This window comes from Piliocolobus tephrosceles, chromosome 5 (genome assembly GCF_002776525.5).
Source record: "Piliocolobus tephrosceles isolate RC106 chromosome 5, ASM277652v3, whole genome shotgun sequence".
NCBI classification, from domain to species: domain Eukaryota; kingdom Metazoa; phylum Chordata; class Mammalia; order Primates; family Cercopithecidae; genus Piliocolobus; species Piliocolobus tephrosceles.
In genome coordinates this window covers 3964594-3987578 of record NC_045438.1, presented here as the reverse complement: position 1 = coordinate 3987578, position 22985 = coordinate 3964594, and the positions used below count along the sequence as shown (strand labels likewise).

The 22985-nt window shown below is 36.8% G+C and overlaps 1 protein-coding gene across 4 annotated transcripts in view; it reads right to left on the bottom strand.

Annotated features, from left to right (window-relative positions):
- CEP85L (centrosomal protein 85 like) overlaps positions 1-22985 on the bottom strand; it is a 240476-nt gene that overhangs the window by 29031 nt on the left and 188460 nt on the right. For all 4 annotated transcript variants that reach the window (XM_023219005.2, XM_023219003.3, XM_031935531.1 and 1 more), the window contains 2 exons: positions 14268-14385; positions 491-670 (listed from right to left, as the gene is read on the bottom strand). In XM_023219005.2, the coding sequence (XP_023074773.1) occupies positions 491-670; positions 14268-14385 (298 nt within the window). The remainder of the gene's footprint in view (positions 1-490; positions 671-14267; positions 14386-22985) is intronic.

Sequence of the window (22985 nt, the reverse complement as noted above, 5' to 3'; positions counted from 1 at the left end):
ACTAAAATGGAATAAAATATGTGAAAATACTTTTAATAAAGGCAGAAAGATCAAACAGTGTTCCTGTCTGTGTATTTGGCTTTTAGCTTCTTATTCTGGATCGGGGCTTCGGTTTAATAACTTAAGCTGCATCACTATTAAAGATAGGCCACCTTCATTTACCAACCCTTTATGCCCAACATGCCAAAAAAAAAAAAAAAATGAAATCATAGATTCAATAAGGAAAAGAACAGTTATTTGGTGTATGCAATTGATTTTTTAAAATATTTCACTATTTGTTATAAAGATATACAAGAGCATTTCTATCCTCAAAGAAAATCCTTGGATTTCTGCAGATAGCAGAACGCTTTTCAAAAGTTACTACAAATTTAATCACCTCCACATAAGCGTATATATAACCTTGGTATGACACCTGACAGGGTAAATGACAGACACATAATTATATGCTGATGAAATGTTGACCTAATTCAATTCTATTACAAATACCTACTTTTTCCTCCAGTTTCTTCTTCTCTTCACTAAATAGGCTTAGTCTTTGTTTGAGAAACTCATTAAGCTGTAAAACTTCTTTCTCAGTAGATGCAAGCTTTTGCTCAAAGTCCCCTTGTTGGGAATGGGAAACTGATTCCTCTGAAAATGGTGTCTGGAGTGAAGTGTTCTCATATTGTGGCTGTTAGGAAAGAAAGAAGGAGGTAAAAGACTTTACAAGTTTGTCTTGAACAAATGTGAGCAAATTGGAAATGAAGTGTAATATAAGGAGTACATATAGGCTGTATGAACAGACACACCTTGATTTAAATTCCAGCTCTTTTGCTTCCTAGTTATGCACCATAATTAAAGGAAATTATTTATTATCTCAAAACCCCAGTTTTCTCATCTCTAAAACAGAAACAATAAAGCCTACTTTGCAGCATTTTTTGAAGAAAGATAAAGTATGTAAGACTCCCAGCATATAGGAGAAACTTCATGAAAGACAGCTATTATTTGACTTAAAAGTACACTTCAACATGTAAATAGTACTATATATATATTAATCATATAAAAGTGAAAGTTCTAAGTAAATGAATAAAAACTAAAGAAAAATGTCTTCACAGGTAATCACTTCCAGCTAATACTAAATTCAATATGCACTAATAGAATGTTTCTCTAACTAGAAAGTAAGATCCATGATTCAGGGATTTTTGTCCATCTCAAAGTGTCCATCTTATATTCCCTATTGTATAGAAAAAATGGCACAAAATAAGCACTCACAAAATAATTTTTGAATGAATAAATGTATTATTGCTTCTATGGGCAAAGCTTTGAAGGAAATTCTTCTCAAAGGGAAGATATTCCCTCTCCCCCATGTAGATTAAAATCTGGAAGAGGAAGGCAGGAAATACAAATATTCCTTCAAACAACTCAGCATGTGGTTAAGTGCTGTAAAAGATATCAACAAAGTACTGTAAAAGCAAAAAAAGAGGTTATTTTTCCATTTATTTAAAAAATATTTACTAAGCACATATGTTAGGCATTGTGCTAGATGCTGGGGATTCTACAGTTAATAAAATAAGATCCCACTAGTTTAATGTGTCACACACAAAAAGACCAAAAAAAAGACAATGGAAACTAAGTGCTAAGATAGTTATATGTGCAGTAGCTAAGGGAGGGTGTTACAGAAGTAAACTTGAACTAGGCCTTGAAGCACTGACACTTTCCCAAAAGGTAAGCATGCAATTCAACCATTACATAAATAGCATTTATCATGTCCAGGCTAATTCAAAGATGGCAGACTCACCCTTTACAAACTCAAATTTTAATCAGAGGCATAAGAGAAGCCTTTAGATGATAATATAGATCAGAATGAATATGGTAGCCAAATAAAGGCCATGTTAAGTACAAAATATTGAGAGGAAGTAGGATACATGAAGACATTGAGTGAATGACGGAAAGGCTTTTCTGGAGAGGTGGCTTTTGAGACAGATTTTGAGAAATAGGGAGATTCTGGCAAGAATGGAAAAAGGAACAGGCATTCTAGAAAGAACATTTTTAAAAAGGTTAAAAAGAATATACAAAGAGTATCTTGTCATGTTTATAGGTTACAAGTGGGCGGAATAAAAGGGAAAACTTAAAAATCTAGGTCGCAACCTTCTTGTAGAATTCCAAGAATTGTGAACTTGGCTTTGTAAATCTCTATATTCCCTGGCATTCAGTCTAGTGTCTAGACTCTCAGCAAGTCTGATGAAAGGGAAAAGAAGAGAGTAAAAAGACAAGAGAGTGCTAGAAGAAATAGGACAAAGCTAGACGCAGTGAACAAAATTCACTGAGAATGAATATGGATGTATCATTTAAAGAAATTATTCTAACTAATTTAGCTGAAAAGAAACAAGGAGCTGAAATAGAGCATGGAGAACTGAATGACGAAACCGGAAGCAGGGTGAGAAGATTTAGAGAAAATGATTGTTTAAAGATGTGAATGGAAAATTAATATTAAAGATAACCAAGGTTGAAGATTTTGTCTAAGTAACATGGAAGATTATATTCTGGGCAGAAGTAAATATAAAGAAGAACAGTCGGTTATATAGAAAAAATAGGTTATACTTAAGCAGATATACTTAATGTAACTAGAGTCTATGATTATGATTTCATTTGAACATAGAAGTAGAGATGGACATCAGGCAGAAAGGTAGATATGGAACTCAGGAAGATGGCTAGGCTATGAAACTATAATAAGTTAATACAGACTTCCAGTTTCTAGCCCGGAATGTAAAGAGGTCAAAAGTCACCACTCAGTCCTAAAAAATAAAATAAAAAGCTGAAAAATCTGAAATATCAACAAGTCTTCTAAAATCTATGAGAGAAATGAGGTCACAGGGCAAACTGTTGTCTCCAAAACTGGAAAAAAAGGATAGGTAGAAACAGAGGATCATAACCTAATAAAGCAAAACCCCATAAGCAGAAGAGCTAAGGTGGGAAAATCTGTAACTAATGAATTGCTAGAGACTTGGTGTAGACAAATCTGAGAGTTAAAAATGCCATGGGGATCCAGTCACACAGGAGGCTTCCACAGTCTGTGAGTTTTACCTCCAGGAGTTCTACAAGATCTTCAGTGAGTATCAGAGGAAAATCCCCTCCTGTTTCTGGCAAGGGGAGGGGAAAAGGAACCATTTAAAATATGCCAGAGCATTCTGTTCTTAAAAATGCCTGCCCTCGGGAGAAACTATTTTACCAGAGCCTAAACTGCTGGGGTTTTATCAGAGCTTAACCTAGTTGGGGTAAAGGAAATAAACCAACTCCAGCCAACTCCAGCCTTCCACATAGAGGAGGATTAATACACAAATCAAGCTCCTTTTGGCCTTCCCTGTGGAAATACCAACTCCATCGCCCTCCTGCCATCCTGTCCCGCCTAAGGGTGGGGAAAGATGAAATCTTAGAAAACTGAAGTTCAGGTCGGGTGCGGTGGCTCAAGTCTGTAATCCCAGCACTTGAGTAAAGAGGTGGGATTTACTCTACTCAAGAGGCCGAGACGGGCGGATCACGAGGTCAGGAGATCGAGACCATCCTGGCTGATCCGGTGAAACCCCGTCTCTACTAAAAAATACAAAAAAAAACTAGCCGGGCGAGGTGGTGGGCGCCTGTAGTCCCAGCTATTCGGGAGGCTGAGGCAGGAGAACGGCGTAAACCCGGGAGGCGGAGCTTGCAGTGAGCTGAGATCCGGCCACTGCACTCCAGCCTGGGCGACAGAGCGAGACTCCGTCTCAAAAAAGAAAAAAGAAAAAAAAGAAAACTGAAGTTCACAATCCAGAGGAACAAATTCACCAAAAGATTGAGACCTAATCACAGGACTATAGAATACTTCCCCCTTCCCTGTACACTTTACCGCTGCATTACTGAAGCTCTATTTACTACACTTACTAAACCTTGGACATCATGTCTACTTTCTACAAAAATCACAAGACATGCAAAAAGGCAAAAAAAGTTGAAAGAGACTGAAAACCATCAGACACAGAGTCAGATATGGCAAAAATGTCAGAATTATCAGACCAGGGATTTCGACAACTAGGATTAATAAGATTATGATAGAAAATGTAGACAGTATACAAGAACATAGAGATAATTTAAGGGTAGAGATAAAAGTTCTAGGAAAGAATAAAAAAGAAATGCTAGAGATTGAGAACACTAACAGAAATGAAGAATGTCTCTGAGGGACTCATTAGCAGAATAGACCTGGCTGAGGAAACAATTCCTGTACTTGGGGATATGACAATAGAAACTTCCAATAGTGAAAAAGAGAGAGAGAAAAAAAAAAAAAAAACCTTAAAAAACAATATACAAGAACGGGGGGAAAACTACAAAAGGTATAAATACATGTAATGAGAATAGAAGAGAAGAAATAGAGAAGGGAACAGATACTATATTTGAAGGAACCATAACTATTTCCCCAAATTAACATCAGACACCGTACTATAGATCCAGGAAGGTCAGAAAACACCAAGTAAGACAAACACTAAAACAAAACAAAACAAAACAAACAAACAAAAAAACAAAAAACAAAACTGCAAATAGGCATACTATATTTAAACATCAGAAAAGCAAAGATAAACTCCTGAAAAAAGCCAGGGTAAGGAGAAAACCTTACTAATAGAGAAACAAATTACATCCAGCTTTGCCTCAGAAACCATGCAAACATGGGAAGTGTTGAGAGAATCAAACCCGCAGCCTAGAACTCTGACCTCAGGGGTCCCCGGCCCATGGCCTATTAGGAACCGGGTTGCACAGCAGGAGGTAAGCAGTGGGCCAGCGAGTGAAGCTTCATCTATTTTTATAGCTACTTGCCATGGCTAGCATTACCTCCCAAGCTCCGCCTTCTGTCAGATCAGCTACATTAGATTCTCATAGGAGTGTGACCCCTATTGTGAACTGTCCATGTAAGGGATCTAGGTTGCGTGTTCCTTATGAGAATCCAATACCTGGTGATTTGAGGTGGAGCTAGAGGTGGTAATTCTAGCACTAGGAAGCGGCTGCAAATACAGATTAACATTAGCAGAGAGGTCTGACTGCACAGAGACCATAATAAATCAATTGCTTGCAGATGCATATCAAAACCCTATCAGTGAGTGACAAGTAACAATTAAGTTACATCTAGTGGCAGTCTTTGCAGTGGCAAGTGAGTTGATGTACTTCAATTATACAGTTGCATCTGGTGGCAGGCTTTAAGCTAGAATCCGACACTTATTTTAGTCTGAGTAAGGTCTGCCTATTATTTGATTTCCCGCTTCCATCCATGCCTCTTTCCCAACTGTGCACTTGTGTCAGTCACAGTCTCGGTAAGACCACAAGCTAACCCTAGCTAAAATGAATAAAAAACAAATGTCACTGGAGAGCTTCTTCGAAAGAAGGAAAGACTCAATGATGAGAGAGAGCAGAAGACTCTAAGACTGCCCACAATAAGAAAGCTACATTTAAAAGAGAATACCAAGAGTCCTACTTAAATGATGGGTTCACTGCAACAGGAGATTCACATTATAGATTTAACAGAAGATCCTGAAGAACCTAAAAAGACACTGAGTGTGGACCTACTGGGAATTGAGGCCTCCTAGCATTTGATTATGTATTATGCACATTTCCACTCTTAACTTAAAAACGCTTTCACAAGATATCAAATATTTGTAAACTGTGTTTTTAATTAAACTTCAGGGCTGGGCGCGGTGGCTCAAGCCTGTAATCCCAGCACTTTGGGAAGCCGAGACGGGCAGATCATGAGGTCAGGAGATCGAGACCATCCTGGCTAACACGGTGAAACCCCGTCTCTACTAAAAATACAAAAACTAGCTGGGCGAGGTGGCGGGCGCCTGTAGACTCAGCTACTCGGGAGGCTGAGGCAGGAGAATGGCGTAAACCCCGGAGGTGGAGCTTGCAGTGAGCTGAGATCCGGCCACTGCACTCCAGTCCGGGTGACAGAGCAAGACTCCGCCTCAAAAAAAAAAAAAAAACTAAACTTCAGAACAGTGAAAACAAACGAAAAACACTTTCCTGGAACTAATTATAGCAAGGTTACAGGACACAAGGTTAACACACAAAAGTCAATCATTTTTCAGTATGTCAACAATAAACAAGTGGAATATAAAAATTCACTACCATCTATATTAGCAACCAAAAAATAAGATAGGTATAAATCTAACAACATATGTTCAGAATCTATATGAAAATAACTATAAAATTCTTCTAAAAATGTTATAAGAAGAACTAAATAAATGAATAGATATTCCATGTTCATGGATAGAAGACTCAATACCGTGAACATGTTGTTTCTTTCCAATTTGATCTATAGATTCAACACAATCCCAGTGAAAATCCTAGCATATTACTTAGTGGATTCAATGAACTGATTCTAAGTTTATACAGAGAGGCAAAAGACCCAGAATATCCATCACAATATTAAAGGAAAAGAACGAGGTTTGAGTACTGACACTACCCAACTTCAAGACTTATAATAAGACTACAGTAATCAAAACAATGTGGTATTAGTGATAAAATATAAAATTAATCAATGCTACAAAATAGAGAGTCCAGAAATAGGACACATAAATATAGTTAACTGATTTTTAACAAAGAAGCAAATGCAATACAGGGGAAAAGACAGCCCTTTCAACAAATAGTGCTGAACAACTGGACATCCACATGGAATGGAAAGGAAAGAATCTAGACACAGGCCTTATATTTTTTGCAAAAATTAATTCAAAATGGATCACAGACCTAAAACACAAAACAATAAAACTCCAAAAAAAAGTAGAAAATCTAGATGATCTTGGCTATGGCAATGATGTTTTAGAAATAACATCAATGCCGAATCCATGAAAGGATGGACTGATAAGTTGGACTTCATTAAAATTAAAATTTTTTCCCTCCAAAAAACAATGGCAGGAGAATGAGAAAACAAGCCACAGACCAGGAGAAATATTTGTAAAAGACACATCTGATCTAAAAACAAACAAAAAAACAAAAAAACCTGTTATCCAAAATATACAAATAACAGGCCAGGCGCAGTAGCTCACACTTCTAATCACAGCACTTTCGGTGGCCGAGGCAGGTGGATCACTTGAGGCCAGTAGTTCAAGATCAGCCTGACCAACCTAGTGAAACCCTATATCTCACTAAAACTACAAAAATTAGCTGGGTGTGGTGGTTTATGCCTGTAGTCCCAGCTACTCAGGAGGCTGAGGCAGAAAAATCACTTGAACCCAGGATGTGGAAGTTGCAGTGAGCTGAAATTGCATCACTGCACTCCAGCCACAGCAACAGAGAGAAACTCTGTCTCAAAAAAAGAAAAAAAAAAATCATATCTACATAATGAAGCCTCCATTAAAAAACAAATAATAGTAGGTCTACAGAACTTCTAGATAGCTGAATATGTACAAGTTCCCTCCTGAAGGGTGGCACCCCTGGAGATGGCATGGAATCTCTGCATTCCTTATCTCATACCTTCCCCTATGTATCTCTTCAATCTAGCTGTTCATTTCTATCTTTTCTAATATCCTTTATAACAAGTGGGTAAGTGTAAGTAAAATGCTTCTGAGTTCCAGCAAGTTAATCAAACCCAGGGAGGGGGTTATGTGAACTCTGATTTATAGCTAGTTGGTAAGAAGCATCTGGGGCTTGAAATTGGCATCTGAAGTGGAGGGCAGTCCTGTGGTAGTGAGTCCTCAATCTGTGGGTTCTGACACGATCTCTACACAAACAGTGTCAGGATTAAATTAGAAGACAGACACCCAGATGGTGTCTGCTGAAGAATATGCAGAACTGACTGCTTGGTGTGTAGGGAAACAAATACCATACATGTGGTGTCAGAAGTACTGTGCTGAGTGCAGAGTAGAGTGGGAAAAACGCATCTTTGGTTTTTCCTATATCACTACAGTTGCTTTACTCACAATTGCCAGAACTTGGAAATTATCAAGATGTCCTCCAGTAGGTGAAGGTTGTGCATGTAAGGGGATATGCAGGATATGGGAAATCTTGGTACTTCTCATTTAATTTTGTAGTGAGCCTAAAACTGCTCTAAAAAATAAAGTTCATAAATTTTTAAAAAGTTAACACAGGTGGGGCTGGGCATGGTGGCTCACACCTGTAATCCCAGCAGTGTGTGTGGGGCGGGGGTGGGGTGGGGGGGGGCAAGACAGGTGGATCATGAGGTCAGGAATTCGAGACCAGCCTGGCCAACATGGTGAAACCCCATCTCTATTAAAAACACAAAAATTAGCTGAGTGTGGTGACACGCTCCTGTAATCCCAGCTACTCGGGAGGCTGAGGAAGGAGAATTGCTTGAACCCAGGAAGCGGAGGTTGCAGTGAGCCGAGATCGCGTCACTGTACTCCAGCCTGGGTGACAGAGTGAGACTCCGTCTCAAAAAAAAGTAAACATGGGTGCTTCTACTATAATACAAATATACGCATTCCTGGAAAATCATGCACTAAATATCCAGAAAGTGGAACATTTTTCAGTACTAAAGAAAAAGGAACTATCAAGTCATGAAAAGATATAGAGGAAACTTAAATCCATACTACTAAGTGAAAGAAGCCAGTTTAAAAAGAAATGGTCTGAATAGTATGCACTACATGATTCCAATTACGTAACATTCTGGGAAAGGCAAAACCATAGAGACAATAACAAGTTCAGTGGTTGCTAGGGGTCCAATGGGTTGAACAGGCAGAGCACAGAAAATTTTTAGGGCAGTGAAACTACTCTGCATGATACTATAATGGTGGATACATGTCATCACTAATTTGTCAAAACCCTTAGAATGCACAACACCAGGAGTGATCCTAATATGGCTTTTGAGTGTCAATGGTGTGTCAATATAGGTTCACTAATTGTAAATAATGTACCCTAAGATACAAAACGTTGATAGTGGGGGAGGTTGTGCACATGTGAAGATATGGAGGATATGGGAAATCTTGGTACTTTCATTTCAATTTTGTAGCTAATGTAAAACTGCTCTAAAAATTAAAGTTCATAAATTTTTAAAAAGTTAACACAGGTGCTTCTACTATAATGCAATATAGACATTCCTGAAAAATCACACACTAAAAATAATAGGGCATATGGAACGAACAGGATTAAAAACACTCAATTCAAACTGATGCAATTTTAACTAGTGCACTAACAAAAACCGTGACTCAGGAGATAACTTGGGACAGTCTGAACAGGTGGTCACAGTGATATTTAAACCACATACACACACAGTCAAAATGCTGGTGGTACTTTAATTAGAGGTCTGGTGGGTGTTCAGATGATAGAGGTAGACTCAGTGATACAGGGGTTGCCATGCAGGTGGAGTAGGAGGGAACATAAGCTGGCATGAACTGCAAGTCTATAAAGAAGGAAGTGCACCTCTCAAGGAAGAGCACCCGAAGGGCAGGTACTCTTTCACAATTTTCTTACGTAACTGAAAAAAGCTTCTGCTAATATAGTAGGTAATCCTAAGCCTTTTGCTTTGCTGGCCAAATACTTTAATTTTATTCACAATACTGTAACTCCCCTTGCCTAGGGAGTTGGGGGGGAAGTACTTATGAACCAATCCAGAAAACTTAGCAGACATCATTCTCCTATTTACCAATTGTGTATGAGCAAATCTGCACCATAGAAATGTGTTTTGTAGCAAGACAAGCTGTAGTTGAAACTCTATGTGAACTTAATCATATAGAAAAAGAAAAATCTGAGGCCAGATGTTTTAATTTCTACATTTAGTAACATCTTTTCAGCCTTTATCTGCCTTCTCTGACTTTTATACAACTGTTCCCTTTCTGTGGAAAAAGCCTTGCTTGCTTTCCTTTCTAGAACAACTCCCTTCAGACTCCTTCACAAGTTGTGCTCTTCTGCTACCTTCTAAAATGCTGCTGTTCCCTGTCTCTAGTTCTGGATCCCATTTTCTTCTCATTGCACAAACCCTCCCTTGAACACCTGATCATGCCCAAGGCTTTAATAACCACCCACCTAGACTGATAACACCTAAATCTCTTATCTCTGGCTCAGACCTCCACCCACAAATATTACCCTCATTCTTCACTCAACCCCAAATTTACAATGTGTAAGTTTAACTCACTATTTTTCTCCTCTAAACAGATCCTTAACATAGTAATCTCTATAAACCAATCAATTGTTGGCATCTGAAACTAGGCGCCAACAAAAATTCTCTCACCACATTAAATATGTCATTAAATCTGGCCCATTTTACCAAGGCTTGGCCATACAGATGTTTAATCAACAGTCTTCTCCTCATTCTGACCACTAGAGATAAAATTCAAATGTTCACATAACTTTTGGACTACTGAGACAGCTTCCTGACTGGTTTCCCTGCCTCCAATAACATCTGTCTTAAATCCAATCTCTATTATGCCATCAGAGTAACCGAACTAGGATACTCTGGAGAATGAAAGATGGCGCTATTAATAAATTTATTAGCATAGCAGGCATAAACTGGGCCAGCCCTAAGCAAACCTTTACACCTCAGGTCATTGGTAACACTTGGCCCTTGCTTACCTCTTCAACCACATATCTACCAGTACCTTTCTCTCATATTATATTTTATCCATACAGAATAATTTGTAGTTTTCCAAATGCATTATATTTCTCCTCATTCCTTTAAGCTTCTCCACATGCCATACACTATGCCTCAAACACTATTCCTTCACCCCCTTCACCTGGCTCAATTCATTTAGTTCATGAGGTTCTCAAACCAGATTATCACTTTCTACAGGAAGCCTGGCCAGGCCTTTGGAAGACTAGCTTCTATATTCATAGTTGGGGTTCCCAAAGCATTTACATTCATAACCCTTGTGGGAATCGACACACTGCAACTATATGTTGTCTGTGTCCTCCATTAGACTACACATTCCTTGAGGGCAACATCAGCTTCATTCACATTTCTATTGCTACAGCATAAATGGAACCTTATCCATAGTTAAGATAAACAATTTTTAAGGAAATGGATAATTTTTTTGATATACTCTCTCTGTAGGGTTTTAGTTCCATAAAGGCAGAAACCATTATTTGCTTTTGTGTCCCCAGAATTTAACACGTTAGATGTTTAATGTTTTGTTGAAGAAGCTCATTTGTAAAGGTGCGATTCCTTTTATTAAATGTTCATTAACACAGATTTGGTGGTAGAAACAAACCAACTGAAGAAGAAATAGAAAAAAAAATGATATAAATGGAAAGAAAAAATAAAATGGAAAGAAAAGAAATGATGCATCAATGAAGGTTAGTAATAGTAACTACTATTTGGTTAGTCTTTCCAAGGTTCACATATATACAGAAGAGGCCTCTTTCTTCTTCAATTTAAGTAAAGAAAAAGGGTCCTTCATATTCGGTTTATTCCACGCCTGTTAACCACAGATGGAAATTTAGGTACAAATGGAAATACAAACTACTCCTTGGTTCTACCAATCTACCATTAAAACTATCCAGAATGTTTGGATTTTAAAATAAAGACATGGTTCTCATTCTCTACCAACGAGACTGAGTGATATCTACTTCCAGGGTCATCTTAATTGTAAGGTTAGTCAAATTTTCAATAAGCAAATAGAAGTTACTTGTTAAGAGTATGTTTTCCATCTACAAATTAATTTTAAAATGTTACTTTTATTGTATTAACTGACTTATTTACTCTAGAATACACATTACTTTCAATAATTATTATTAAAAGCATAATTTTCTTTGTCTAGTGTCTATAGAATTAGGATGAATATGTTATGGATCAGAAAAATGTGTCTATACAAAATGTTATGCATAAAGAATTAAATCATTCAAAGATCCAAGGTTAAAAAAAACCCTTTGCTAAAGAAATATTTTATTACTGTATCTGTTGTTTCTTCTAACCCTCACCATTTTATTGGCTCTCTGTATCTATCTACTGATAAAGGTTAATCTTATATATTTATCATACCCATTTAGTATTTAAGATTTTCCTTGTATTCTCATTCATGAATTGCTCTCATCTTTTAAAATCGGATTTCTCAATAGTATTTCAGTTCCTCACATACTTCAAAATCCTAATATTTTTAACAACCCCTTTGATATATCCTTTCAAATATTAATATTTTTATTTGTCCTTGCACACTGACTTGGAGAGCCCTCTACTGGCCTGATGCTGTGTCAAAAGAACATTTGCTTCATCCTTCAGATACCTATTTTTTTTAACATGCTTTCAGTAATATGATAATTCTATAATTAAAGCCTTTATTCAGAATGACAGAATGTTAAAGAGAAATTGAACAAGTCTACTAAAATGCTGTTATCAAAGCAAGATACACTACTTCCACAGTATAGAAATACCATTTTCAAATAACTGTACATTATTCTCAGTACTGCACTATAAAGCCTTGCTATCATGTGACAGAAGTCCAAGATGAGACCAAATTGTAACATGATGTATTCATAAGTAAGGTATAAAAGGCAAGTTGGAATCTCTATGTTAAATGCCTCTGGCCTCAAGTAAATCTGATAGTTATTTTCTCATCAATATTTCCTGATTTTAATATATCAATGTCTCTAGTATTTATAAACAACATATTTGAAGATATAAAGAAGGAAACAACTGCACTTAACTTAAAATCCAGGAATAAAGACCTTAATGACGAGAACAACAACAACATCTACAAATGTAAGTATATACCACCACAAAGTCATCAGGTCTCACTTTAGATCCCAATAAGTATGCCAACAGTTTTTTTCTTTGGGAAATAAACCAATATAAAGTTTTTATCAAAAAAACATGGAAACAAGTTTTAAGTAAAGCTCTTTTAAAAACTGGGTAACAATTAGGGAAAGTAGCCATTCCAGCCATATAAATTTTGTTAACGGGCCTCACAGACTCTATATCTGTGTTCCAATTAGACTATACTCTCCTTATGGGCAAAACTAACCTCATTTACGTTTCTATTCATGTGGCATAGACACTGTCTCTTACCTACAGTGAATGCAAATAAATTTAGCAGGAACAGACAAACTTGTTTTCCTATATGGTCTCTCCCTCTGTAAGTTTTGAGATCCATGAAAGCAGGAACTATTTTTCACTTTTGTGACATCAGAATTCAGCACAGTGGATGTTAATTCATTGTTTGGTTAAATAGGCTCATTTGTAAAGGTGAGATTCATTTATAAAATACTCATTAGAATAGGCTCATTTGTAAAGGTGAGATTCATTTATAAAATACTCATTAGAATCAGACTTCATGGTACAAAAAACTACATAGAGGAAAAAGAAATAATATAAACAAAATATTATGACAAATTAGAAAATGTATTTTCAAATTAAATTACAGACAAAAAGCTAATTTCCTTTATATATAAAGGGTTCCAAAAAACAATAAGCAACAACCGAAAACCTAACATAAAAAATGAGTAAAAGATATGAAAAGACAATTCACAGAAATGTGAATGGGCCCTTAAATTCATAAAAAGAAATTTAACATCACTCTTAAGAGAAATACATATTAAAACCATATGACCATAAGGAGATAAATCTCTCCTGTCTTCTATATAGACCTACTAGAAGGGTAAAAATCCAAGTTTAATAATACACTCTGTTAGCATGGCTGGGAGTTGGGGAGTGGGACAGTGAGGGTTCTTATACACTGCTCTCCTAAAGAGCAATTTGACAGTATCAGTAAAAGTCACAAACTCAACACCTAGAAATTTCACTTCTGGAAATGTAACTTACAAGAATATTTGCATATGAGCAAAACAATATTTATAAAAGGTTATTCTTTACAGCATCATTTACAATAACCCTAAACTGAAAACAACTCAAATTTTGATGATTAGGGGACAGGTAGAATGAATCATGCTATCTCCATAAAATGGAAAATCGTATAATTGCAAAAGCAAGCGAAAGGGGTATTATCTAGGTAACGATAGAGAAATAACCATTGTGTTTTATATAATTTTATATAATATTTTTAAAAAGCAAGGTGCCAGATAATGTACATATTCTTATATATTTTTTAATGTAGAAAGAGGATATCTGCTTGTGATATGCATCAACTCTGGAAGGGATACACCAGAAACTAACAACAGTAGTTTCTGTATGTGTGTGGAGAGGGGTGTGCAGTCTGGACAGATGGAAGGCTGTAGTTGGACACCTTTTACCACACATATAAATAAATATAAATCATGCAAATGCACTGAATACATTATTAAGTTGATTTAAAATGTCCTTATATTACAAGATAAGTATATTATTAACACAAGCTTTATTACTAAAACAACTGCAAAATCCTTTGCAATCTTACCTGCAAACTAGCCACATAAGAATCCTCACAATTTACATAATGTCCTAACATGGCATGTTGAGCCCGTAATTCATTATCCCTTATCCTCTCATGCAGGTGGGTAATTTGTTGCTTCTGCCTGCAAAACATAAATCAAGGTCACATTATGAGTAATAATTTTCTAATAGTTAGAAAAACCTTAAGGAGCCTAATAATTTTACATAAGAATTTAAAACTATTATCAATTTAAAAAATCATAACAGAAAATCTTTTTATAAAACAAAATACCATGTATGGAATTAGGTAACAATGTATTTATACTGTAGAGTACTTCTACAATGTGGTCTTTTGTAGAATGTTCCTCTTAGATGCTAACAGTCACACCCTGCTTTCTTCAACAACTCATAGCTTGCTTTAAGCAAGTTATTTAATTTCTGTAAATACGTATGCTTATAAATCTTAAAACTGTTTTGTGCCAGGCATGATGCTAAGAGCTTTGTATGTAGTATCTCTCAACTTCAAAAATTTAGTAAGTCTCATAATAAAGTTCTGAAGGAGAGCTTTTAAAGAATAATAAAGATAGTATGAGTAAACATATAGCTCGATGTTTTCCAAAATTACTTGTAAGTTGTATATTTCAGGCTGCATCAAAAGACCTTGTTCTACTCAGGATGATTTCTAAATTCGCTAACCTTTAAGAAAATCTACATATAGAACATTAAATAGGAGATAAGTTAGGAGAGATTAGTCATAAACACTTTTCAAATAATTTAAAGCTTTACAAAAAAAAACAAAAAAAACCTTTCCTTTTCCAGCCAAGGTGGAGAAGCAGGCAGGGACTAGTTTTGCTCTCTTGCCTGAAACATTTTTTTTAAAAAGACAAAATATACGAAGTGAAGACTCTCAAGGCATTGGGCCATCAGGCAACTAAGAACAGTAATCTCTCAGAGACAGGTGACTAAAGAGGTGGGCCCTATGACTGACTGCACTTCCTGCTGAGAGTGTTTTCAAGCCCCAGCACAGGAATGGTAGTCTGCCTGAATTGAAAAGACAAAGCTGAGAATCTAGAGAAACCAAGGCAGCAATAGTTAGTTCACAGTGCTGGATGACCCTTGGGCATTCGGCTGAATACTAATTAATACAGGCATGAGGAAACTACCAAAGGTGTGTGTAGAGTAGAAGGGCAACCAAAAAAAATATCAGAGGGAACAGTGCTTCAGGGTGCCTTGGAATTACTGGCTATTCCCAACTGCCAGAATAAAAAGCTTCATGATTCCCGGGGCATCAGCAATTCTCAACTGGGGACAGGTTTGAAACCAGTTAACATTTAGCAGCATCCAAAGACATTTTCAATTTTCACAACTGGGGCAGAATGTTACTGGCATCTAGTGAGTAGAAGCCAGAGAAGCTACTAAATGTCTACAATGAACAGGATAGCCATCCTCAACAGTGAATTATCTGATCCAAAAAAAAAAAAAAAAAAAAAAATCAACAGTGCTGAGGCTGAGAAACCCAGGGTTTGTAAGATGAGTCTTGTCTCAGTGGGGAAAAAATAACCCTCGATAAAATAGCTCTAATGCCACCTAAAAAAACTTAAAAGCAAGTACAAAAACTGCTTCCCAGAATAAAGTTCAGGAATACAAAAAATGTAACATCAAAAACAAGTTAAAATTCATAATGCCTGGCATTAAAGAATTATTGGGAGTGCAAAAAAAGCAGAAAAATGTAACTTATAATAATAAGAAAATCCAATAAACTAAAAGTGAGCTAGAACTGACACAGATGTTAGAATAGACAAGGATAGTAAATTAGTTATTATAACTATTCATATGCTTAAGCTAGAAGAAAGAATGAACATGTTAAGTAGAGACATACAAGACAAATAACACACTGAATGGTGATGAAAAGATTAAGCATTATAGCACAAAAGTACAGTGAATTTAAAAACAGCAATAGAAATATCCAAAAAGAAACACATAGAGAAAAAAGGACAAACAAATAAAACAGAAAAGCTCAGAGTTATCAGTGAGCTGCAAGACTATCATAAGAGGCCAAATATATGTATAATTGGAATCTCTAAAGAAGAAGTAAGAAGGTGGCAGTAGGGGACAGAAAAAAATATTTGTGTAAAACAGGCCAAAATTTTTCCAAATCTGATGAGAATTATATACCCACAGATTCAAGAAGACCAGTGAACCCCCAAATAAAAGTAACATGAAGAAATCTAAGCCAAGGTACATCTAAATCAAATAGATTACAGTGATAAAATATTAAAAGCAGTGAACCCCAAATAAAAGTAACATGAAGAAATCTAAGCCAAGGTACATCTAAATCAAATAGATTACAGTGATAAAATATTAAAAGCAGCCAGAGGGAAAAAAAGATAAATCCATTCAAGGAGACAAAGATAAAGAGGATGGCAAATTTCTCAACTGAAATAATGCAATCAAATAAGACAATGAAGTACTTTAAGTACTAAAATTTAAAAGCTCTCAACTTAAAATTTTTGACATAAGAAAAATTGTGAAAACAACACAAAAAGCATACAAAAAAAACCCTGTTAACCTATAATACTTTATCCATGGAAAATATTTTTTTAAGGTTAAATAAAGATCTTTTTTGGAAACTTAAAAGCTGAAAGAACTGATCACCCTAGACTTCAACTACAAGAAATGATAAAGGAATACCTTCAGGCAAAAGAACAATATACTAGATGAAAACCTGAATTTACACAAAAGAAAGAAGAATGGGTAAATAAATACATAAGATATTTTTCTTATTATTTAAATCTCATTAAAAGATCATAAACTGTTTAAGGCAAAAAAATAATTTATATCCAGGTTGTATAACTTTTGTAGATGTAGAATGTATGACAAAATAGCTCAAAGGCTAGAAGAGAAAAAAATGGAAGTATACTTTATAAGATTCTTACATTATACATAAAACAGTATAGTATTACTTGAAGATAGACTGCTATACTTTAAGGAAGTATAAAGCAATCATTATAACAATAGAGTTATAGCTAATATGCCAATAAAAGAGATAACAGGAATTGTAAAACAACATTCAACTAATTCAAGAGAAGGCAAAGGGGAACAAAGATCAGATGGGACAATAAGAAAACAAATAGCAATGCCAGGCGCAGTGGCTCACATCTGTAATCCCAGCACTTTGGGAGGCTGAGGCAGGTGGATCACTTGAGGTCTGGAGTTTGAGACCAGCCTGGCCAGCATGGTGAAACCCCATCTCTACTAAAAATACAAAAATTAGCTGGTCATGATCATGCATGCCTGTAGTCCCAGCTACCTGGGAGGTTGAGGCAGAATGGCTTGAACCTGGGAGGCAGAGGTTGCAGTGAGCCAAGATCACACCATTGCACTCCAGCCTGGGAGACACAGCAAGACTCTGTCTCAAAAAAAAAAAAAAAAAAGAGAGAGAAAAGAAAATGAAAACAAAATACCAAGATAGGAGATTTAAACTTTGACCATATCAATAATCACAACATGTAAATAAATGGTTTAGATAATCCCAATCAAAAGGCAGACACTGGCAGAATGGATAAAAAGTAGGACCTAACTATATACTATCTACAAGAAAGAAAACCATTCTGAACATAAGGACAGAAACAGGTTAAAAGTAAAAAGAGGAAAACCTGCGCTAAAAATAATCAAAAAAGAGTCGGAGTAACTATATTAATATTAGTATAAGCAGATTTTTTTTTTTCTATTTTAGAGACAGGGTGTCACTCTGTCACTCAGGCTGGAAGGCGGTGGTGTGATTACAGCTCTACAGCCTTGAACTCTTGGGCTCAAGCCATCAGCCTTCCAAATAGCTGGGACTATATATAGGCTCCACTGTGCCCAGCTAACTTTTTTTTTTTTTTTTAATTCTGTAGAGGTGAAATCTCACTATGTTGCCCAGGCTGGTCTCAAACTCCTGGCTTCAAGTGATCTTCCCACCTCAATTTCTCCGTGTTGGAATTACAGATGTGTGTCAACTTGCCAGGCCAAAACAGATTGTTAGAACAGAGAATATTGCCAGGGACAAAAATTATAACTTAATAATAATAAAAGGATCAATTCATTAAGACATCATGACATTTGGGCCTAAGAGCACAGCGTCTAAATACATGAAGCAAAAAAAAAAAAACCGATAGAACAGAAGAGAAACAGACACATCCACAATTATAATTGGATATTGTAACACCTGGATCTCAATAATTGACATTCATAGAATAAGTAGACAGAAAATCAAGAGAATATAAAAGACAAAAGCACTATCAACTTTGTCCTAAAAGGAATTTCTAGAATACTCCCCACAAAAGACAAAAGCAGCAGAGTACATATCCTTTTCAAGGATACATGAAACACTTATTAAAACAGATGATCCTCTGAGCCATGAAACAAGCACCAACAAACTTAAAAGAATTCAATTCATATAGAATATATTCTCTGACCACAGTGAAATTAAATCAGAAAACAATTACAGACAGAATTCTAGAAAATCCTGAAATATTTGGAAACAATGTAACATAACCATAAATAACCTGAGGGTCAAAGAAGAAAAACTAAGTATTTTGAGGTGAACAAAAATGAAAACCAAGCAAATTAAAATTTGTAAAATATTGATAAACAAGCTTAGAAATTTATTTATTTTTTATTTTATTATACTTTAAGTTTTGGGGTACATGTGCTGAACGTGCAGGTTTGTTACATAGGTATACATCTGTCATGGTGGTTTGCTGCACCCACCAACCCATCATCTATATTAGGTATTTCTCCTGATGCTATTCCTCCCCGAGACCCTCACCCCCCGACAGGCCCCAGTGTGTGATGTTCCTCTCCCTGTGTCAATGTGTTCTCATTGTTCAACTCCCACTTATGAGTGACAACATGTGGTGTCTGGTTTTCTGTTCCTGTGTTACTTTGCTGAGAATGATGGTTTCCAGCTTCATCCATGTCCCTGCAAATGACGTGAACCCATCCGTTTTTATGGCTGGGCACAATATTCCATGGTGTATATGTGCCACATTTTCTTTATCCAGTTGTATCATTGATGGGTATTTTGGGTTGGTTCCAAGTCTTTGCTATTGTGAATAGTGCTGCAATAAACATACGTTTGCATGTGTCTTTATAGTAGAATGATTTATTATCCTTTGGGTATATAACAAGTAATAGGATTGCTGGGTCAAATGGTATGTCTGGTTCTAGATCTTTGAAGAATTGCCACACTGTCTTCCACAATGGTTGAACTAACTTACACTCCCACCAACAGTGTAAAAGTGTTTCTCTCTCTCCACATCCTCACCAGCATCTGTTGTTTCCTGACTTTTTAATGATCACCATTCTAAATGGTGTGAGATGGTATCTCATTGTGGTTTTGATTTGCATTTCCCTAATGACCAGTAGTGATGAGCTTTTTTTCATATGTTTGTTGGCTGCATAAATGTCTTCTTTTGAGAGGTGTCTATTCATCTCCTTCACCCACTTTTTGATGGGGTTGCTTTTTTTTTCTTGTAAATTTGTTTAAGTTCTTGTAGATTCTTGATATTAGCCCTTTGTCAGATGGATAGATTGGAAAATTTTTCTCCCATTCTGTAGGTTGCCTTTTCACTCTGATGATAGTTTCTTTTGCTGTGCAGAAGCTCTTCAGTTTAATTAGATCCCATTTGTCAATTCTGGCTTTTGTTGCCATTGCTTTTGGTGTTTTAGACATGAAGTCTTTGCCCATGCCTATGTCCTAAATAGTACTGCCTAGATTTTCTTCTAGGATTTTAATGGTTTTAGGTCTTATGTTTACGACTTTAATTCATCTTGAGTTAATTATTATTTTTTTTTTTTTTTGAGACAGAGTCTCGCTCTGTCGCCCAGGCTGGAGTGCAGTGGCCGGATCTCAGCTCACTGCAAGCTCCACCTCCCGGATTTACGCCATTCTCCTGCCTCAGCCTCCCGAGTAGCTGGGACTACAGGCGCCCGCCACCTCGCCCGGCTAGTTTTTTGTATTTTTTTTAGTAGAGACGGGGTTTCACCGTGTTAGCCAGGATGGTCTCAATCTCCTGACCTTGTGATCCGCCCGTCTCGGCCTCCCAAAGTGCTGGGATTACAGGCTTGAGCCACCGCGCCCGGCGAGTTAATTTTTGTTTAAGGTGTAAGGAAGGGGTTCGGTTTTGGCTTTCTGCATATGGCTAGCCAGTTTTCCCAACACCATTCATTAAATAGGGAATCCTTTCCCCATTTCTTGTTTTCATCAGGTTTGTCAAAGATCAGATGGTTGTAGGTGTGTGGTGTTATTTCTGAGGCCTCTGTTCTGTTCCATTCATCTATATATCTGTTTTGGTACAAGTACCATGCTGTTTTGGTTACTGTAGCCTTTTAGTTTAGTTTGAAGTCAAGTAGCGTGATGCCTCCAACTTTGTTTTTTTCTGCTTAGGATTGTCTTAGCTATCTAGGCTCTCTTGTGGTTCCATATGAAATTTAAAGTAGTTTTTTCTAATTCTGTGAAGAAAGTCAATGGTAGCTTGATGGGGATACTATTGAATCTATAAATTACTTTGGGAAGCATAACCATTTCACAATATTGATTATCCCTATCCATGAACATGGAATGTTTTTCCATTTATTTGTGTCCTCTCTTATTTCCTTGAGGAGTGGTTTGCAGTTCTCCTTGAAGAGGTCCTTCATATCCCTTTTAAGTTCTATTCCTAGGTATTTTATTCTCTTTGTAGCAATTGTGAATGGGAGTTCACTCATGATTTGGCTCTGTTTGTCTGTTACTGGTGTATAGCAATGCCTGTGATTTTTGCACATTGATTTTGTCTCCTGAGACTTTGCTGAAGTTGCTTATCAGCTCAAGGAGATTTTGGGCTGAGACGATGGGGGTTTCTAAATATACAATCGTGTCATCTGCAAACAGAGACAATTTGACTTCCTCTCTTCCTATCTGAATACCTTTCTTTCTTTCTCTTGCCTGATTGCCCTGGTCAGAACTTCCAATGCTATGTTGAATAGGAGTGGTGAGAGAGGGCATTCTTGTCTTGTGCCGGTTGTCAAAGGGAATGCTTCCAGCTTTTGCCCACTCATTATGATATTGGCTGTGGGTTTGTCATAAATAGCTCTTATATTTTGAGATACGTTGCATCAATACCTAGTTTATTAGAGTTTTTAGCATGAAGGGGTGTTGAATTTTGTCAAAGGCCTTTTCTGTATCTATTAAAATAATCATGTGGTTTTTGTCATTGGTTTATGTGATGGATTATATTTATTGATTTGCAGTATGTTGAACCAGCCTTGCATCCCAGGGATGACGCCGACTTGTTTGTGGTAGATAAGCTTTTTGATGTGCTGCTGGATTCAGTTTGCCAGTATTTATTTTATTTAGGATTTTTGCATCGATGCTCATCAGGGATATTGGCCTGAAATTTTCTTTTTTTGTTGTGCCTCTGCCAGGTTTTGGTATCAGGATGATGCTGGCCTCATAAAATGAGTTGTGGAGGATTCCTTCTTTTTCTACTGTTTGAAATAGTTTCAGAAGGAATGGTACCAGCTCTTCCTTCTACCTCTGGTAGAACTCCGCTGTCAATCTGTCTGGTCTTGGACTTTTTCTGGTTGGTGGGCTATTAATTACTGCCTCAATTTCAGAACTTGTTATTGGTCCATTCAGGGATGTGACTTCTTGGTTTAGACTTGGGAGGGTGTATGTGTCCAGGAATTTATCCATTTCTTCTAGATTTTCTAGTTTATTTGCATAGAGGTGTCTATAATATTCTCTGATAGTAGTTTGTATTTCTGTGGGATCGGTGGTGATATCCCCTTTATCATTTTTTATCACATCTATTTGATTCTTCTCTTTTTCTTCTTTATCAGTCTGGATAGCAGTTTATCTATTTTGTTGATCTTTTCAAAAAACCAGCTCCTGGATTCATTAATATTTTGAAGGGTTTTTCATGTCTCTATCTCCTTCAGTTCTGCTCTGATCTTAGTTATTTCTTGTCTTCTGCTAGCTTTTTAATTTGTTTGCTCTTGCTTCTCTAGTTCTTTTAGTTATGATGTTAGGGTGTCAGTTTTAGATCTTTCCTGCTCTCTTATGGGCATTTAGTGCTATAAATTTCCTTCTAAACACTGCTTTAAATGTGTCCCAGAGATTCCAGTACATTGTGTCTTTGTTCTCATTGGTTTCAAAGAACATCTTTATTTCCGCCTTAATTTCGTTATTTACCCAGCATTCATTCAGGAGCAGGTTGCTCAGTTTCCACATAGTCGTGCGGTTTTGAGTGAGTTTCTTAACCCTGAGTTCTAATTTGATTGCACTGTGGTCCGAGAGACTAAATGCCTATACCAGAAAAGAAGACAGCTCTCAAATTATCTCAGCCTCCACTTTAAGAAGTTAGAGAAAAAAAAAGGACCAGGTGTCATGGCTCATGCCTGTAATCCCAGCACTTTGGGAGGCCGAGGCAGGCAGATCACAAGGTCAGAAGTTCGAGACCAGCCTGGCCAATATGGTGAAACCACGTCTCTACTAAAAATACAGAAATCAGGGGGAGGGGGAGGCACAGGGCGGAGTGGCGGGCACCTATAATCCCAGCTACTCAGGAAGCTGAGGCAGGAGAACTGCTTGAACCCAGGAGGCTGAGGTTGCAGTGAGCCAAGATCGCGCCACTGCACACGATCTATCTGGGTGATAGAGCAAGACTGTCTGTGTGTGTGTGTGTGTGTGTGTGTGTGTGTGTGTGTGTGTGTGTGT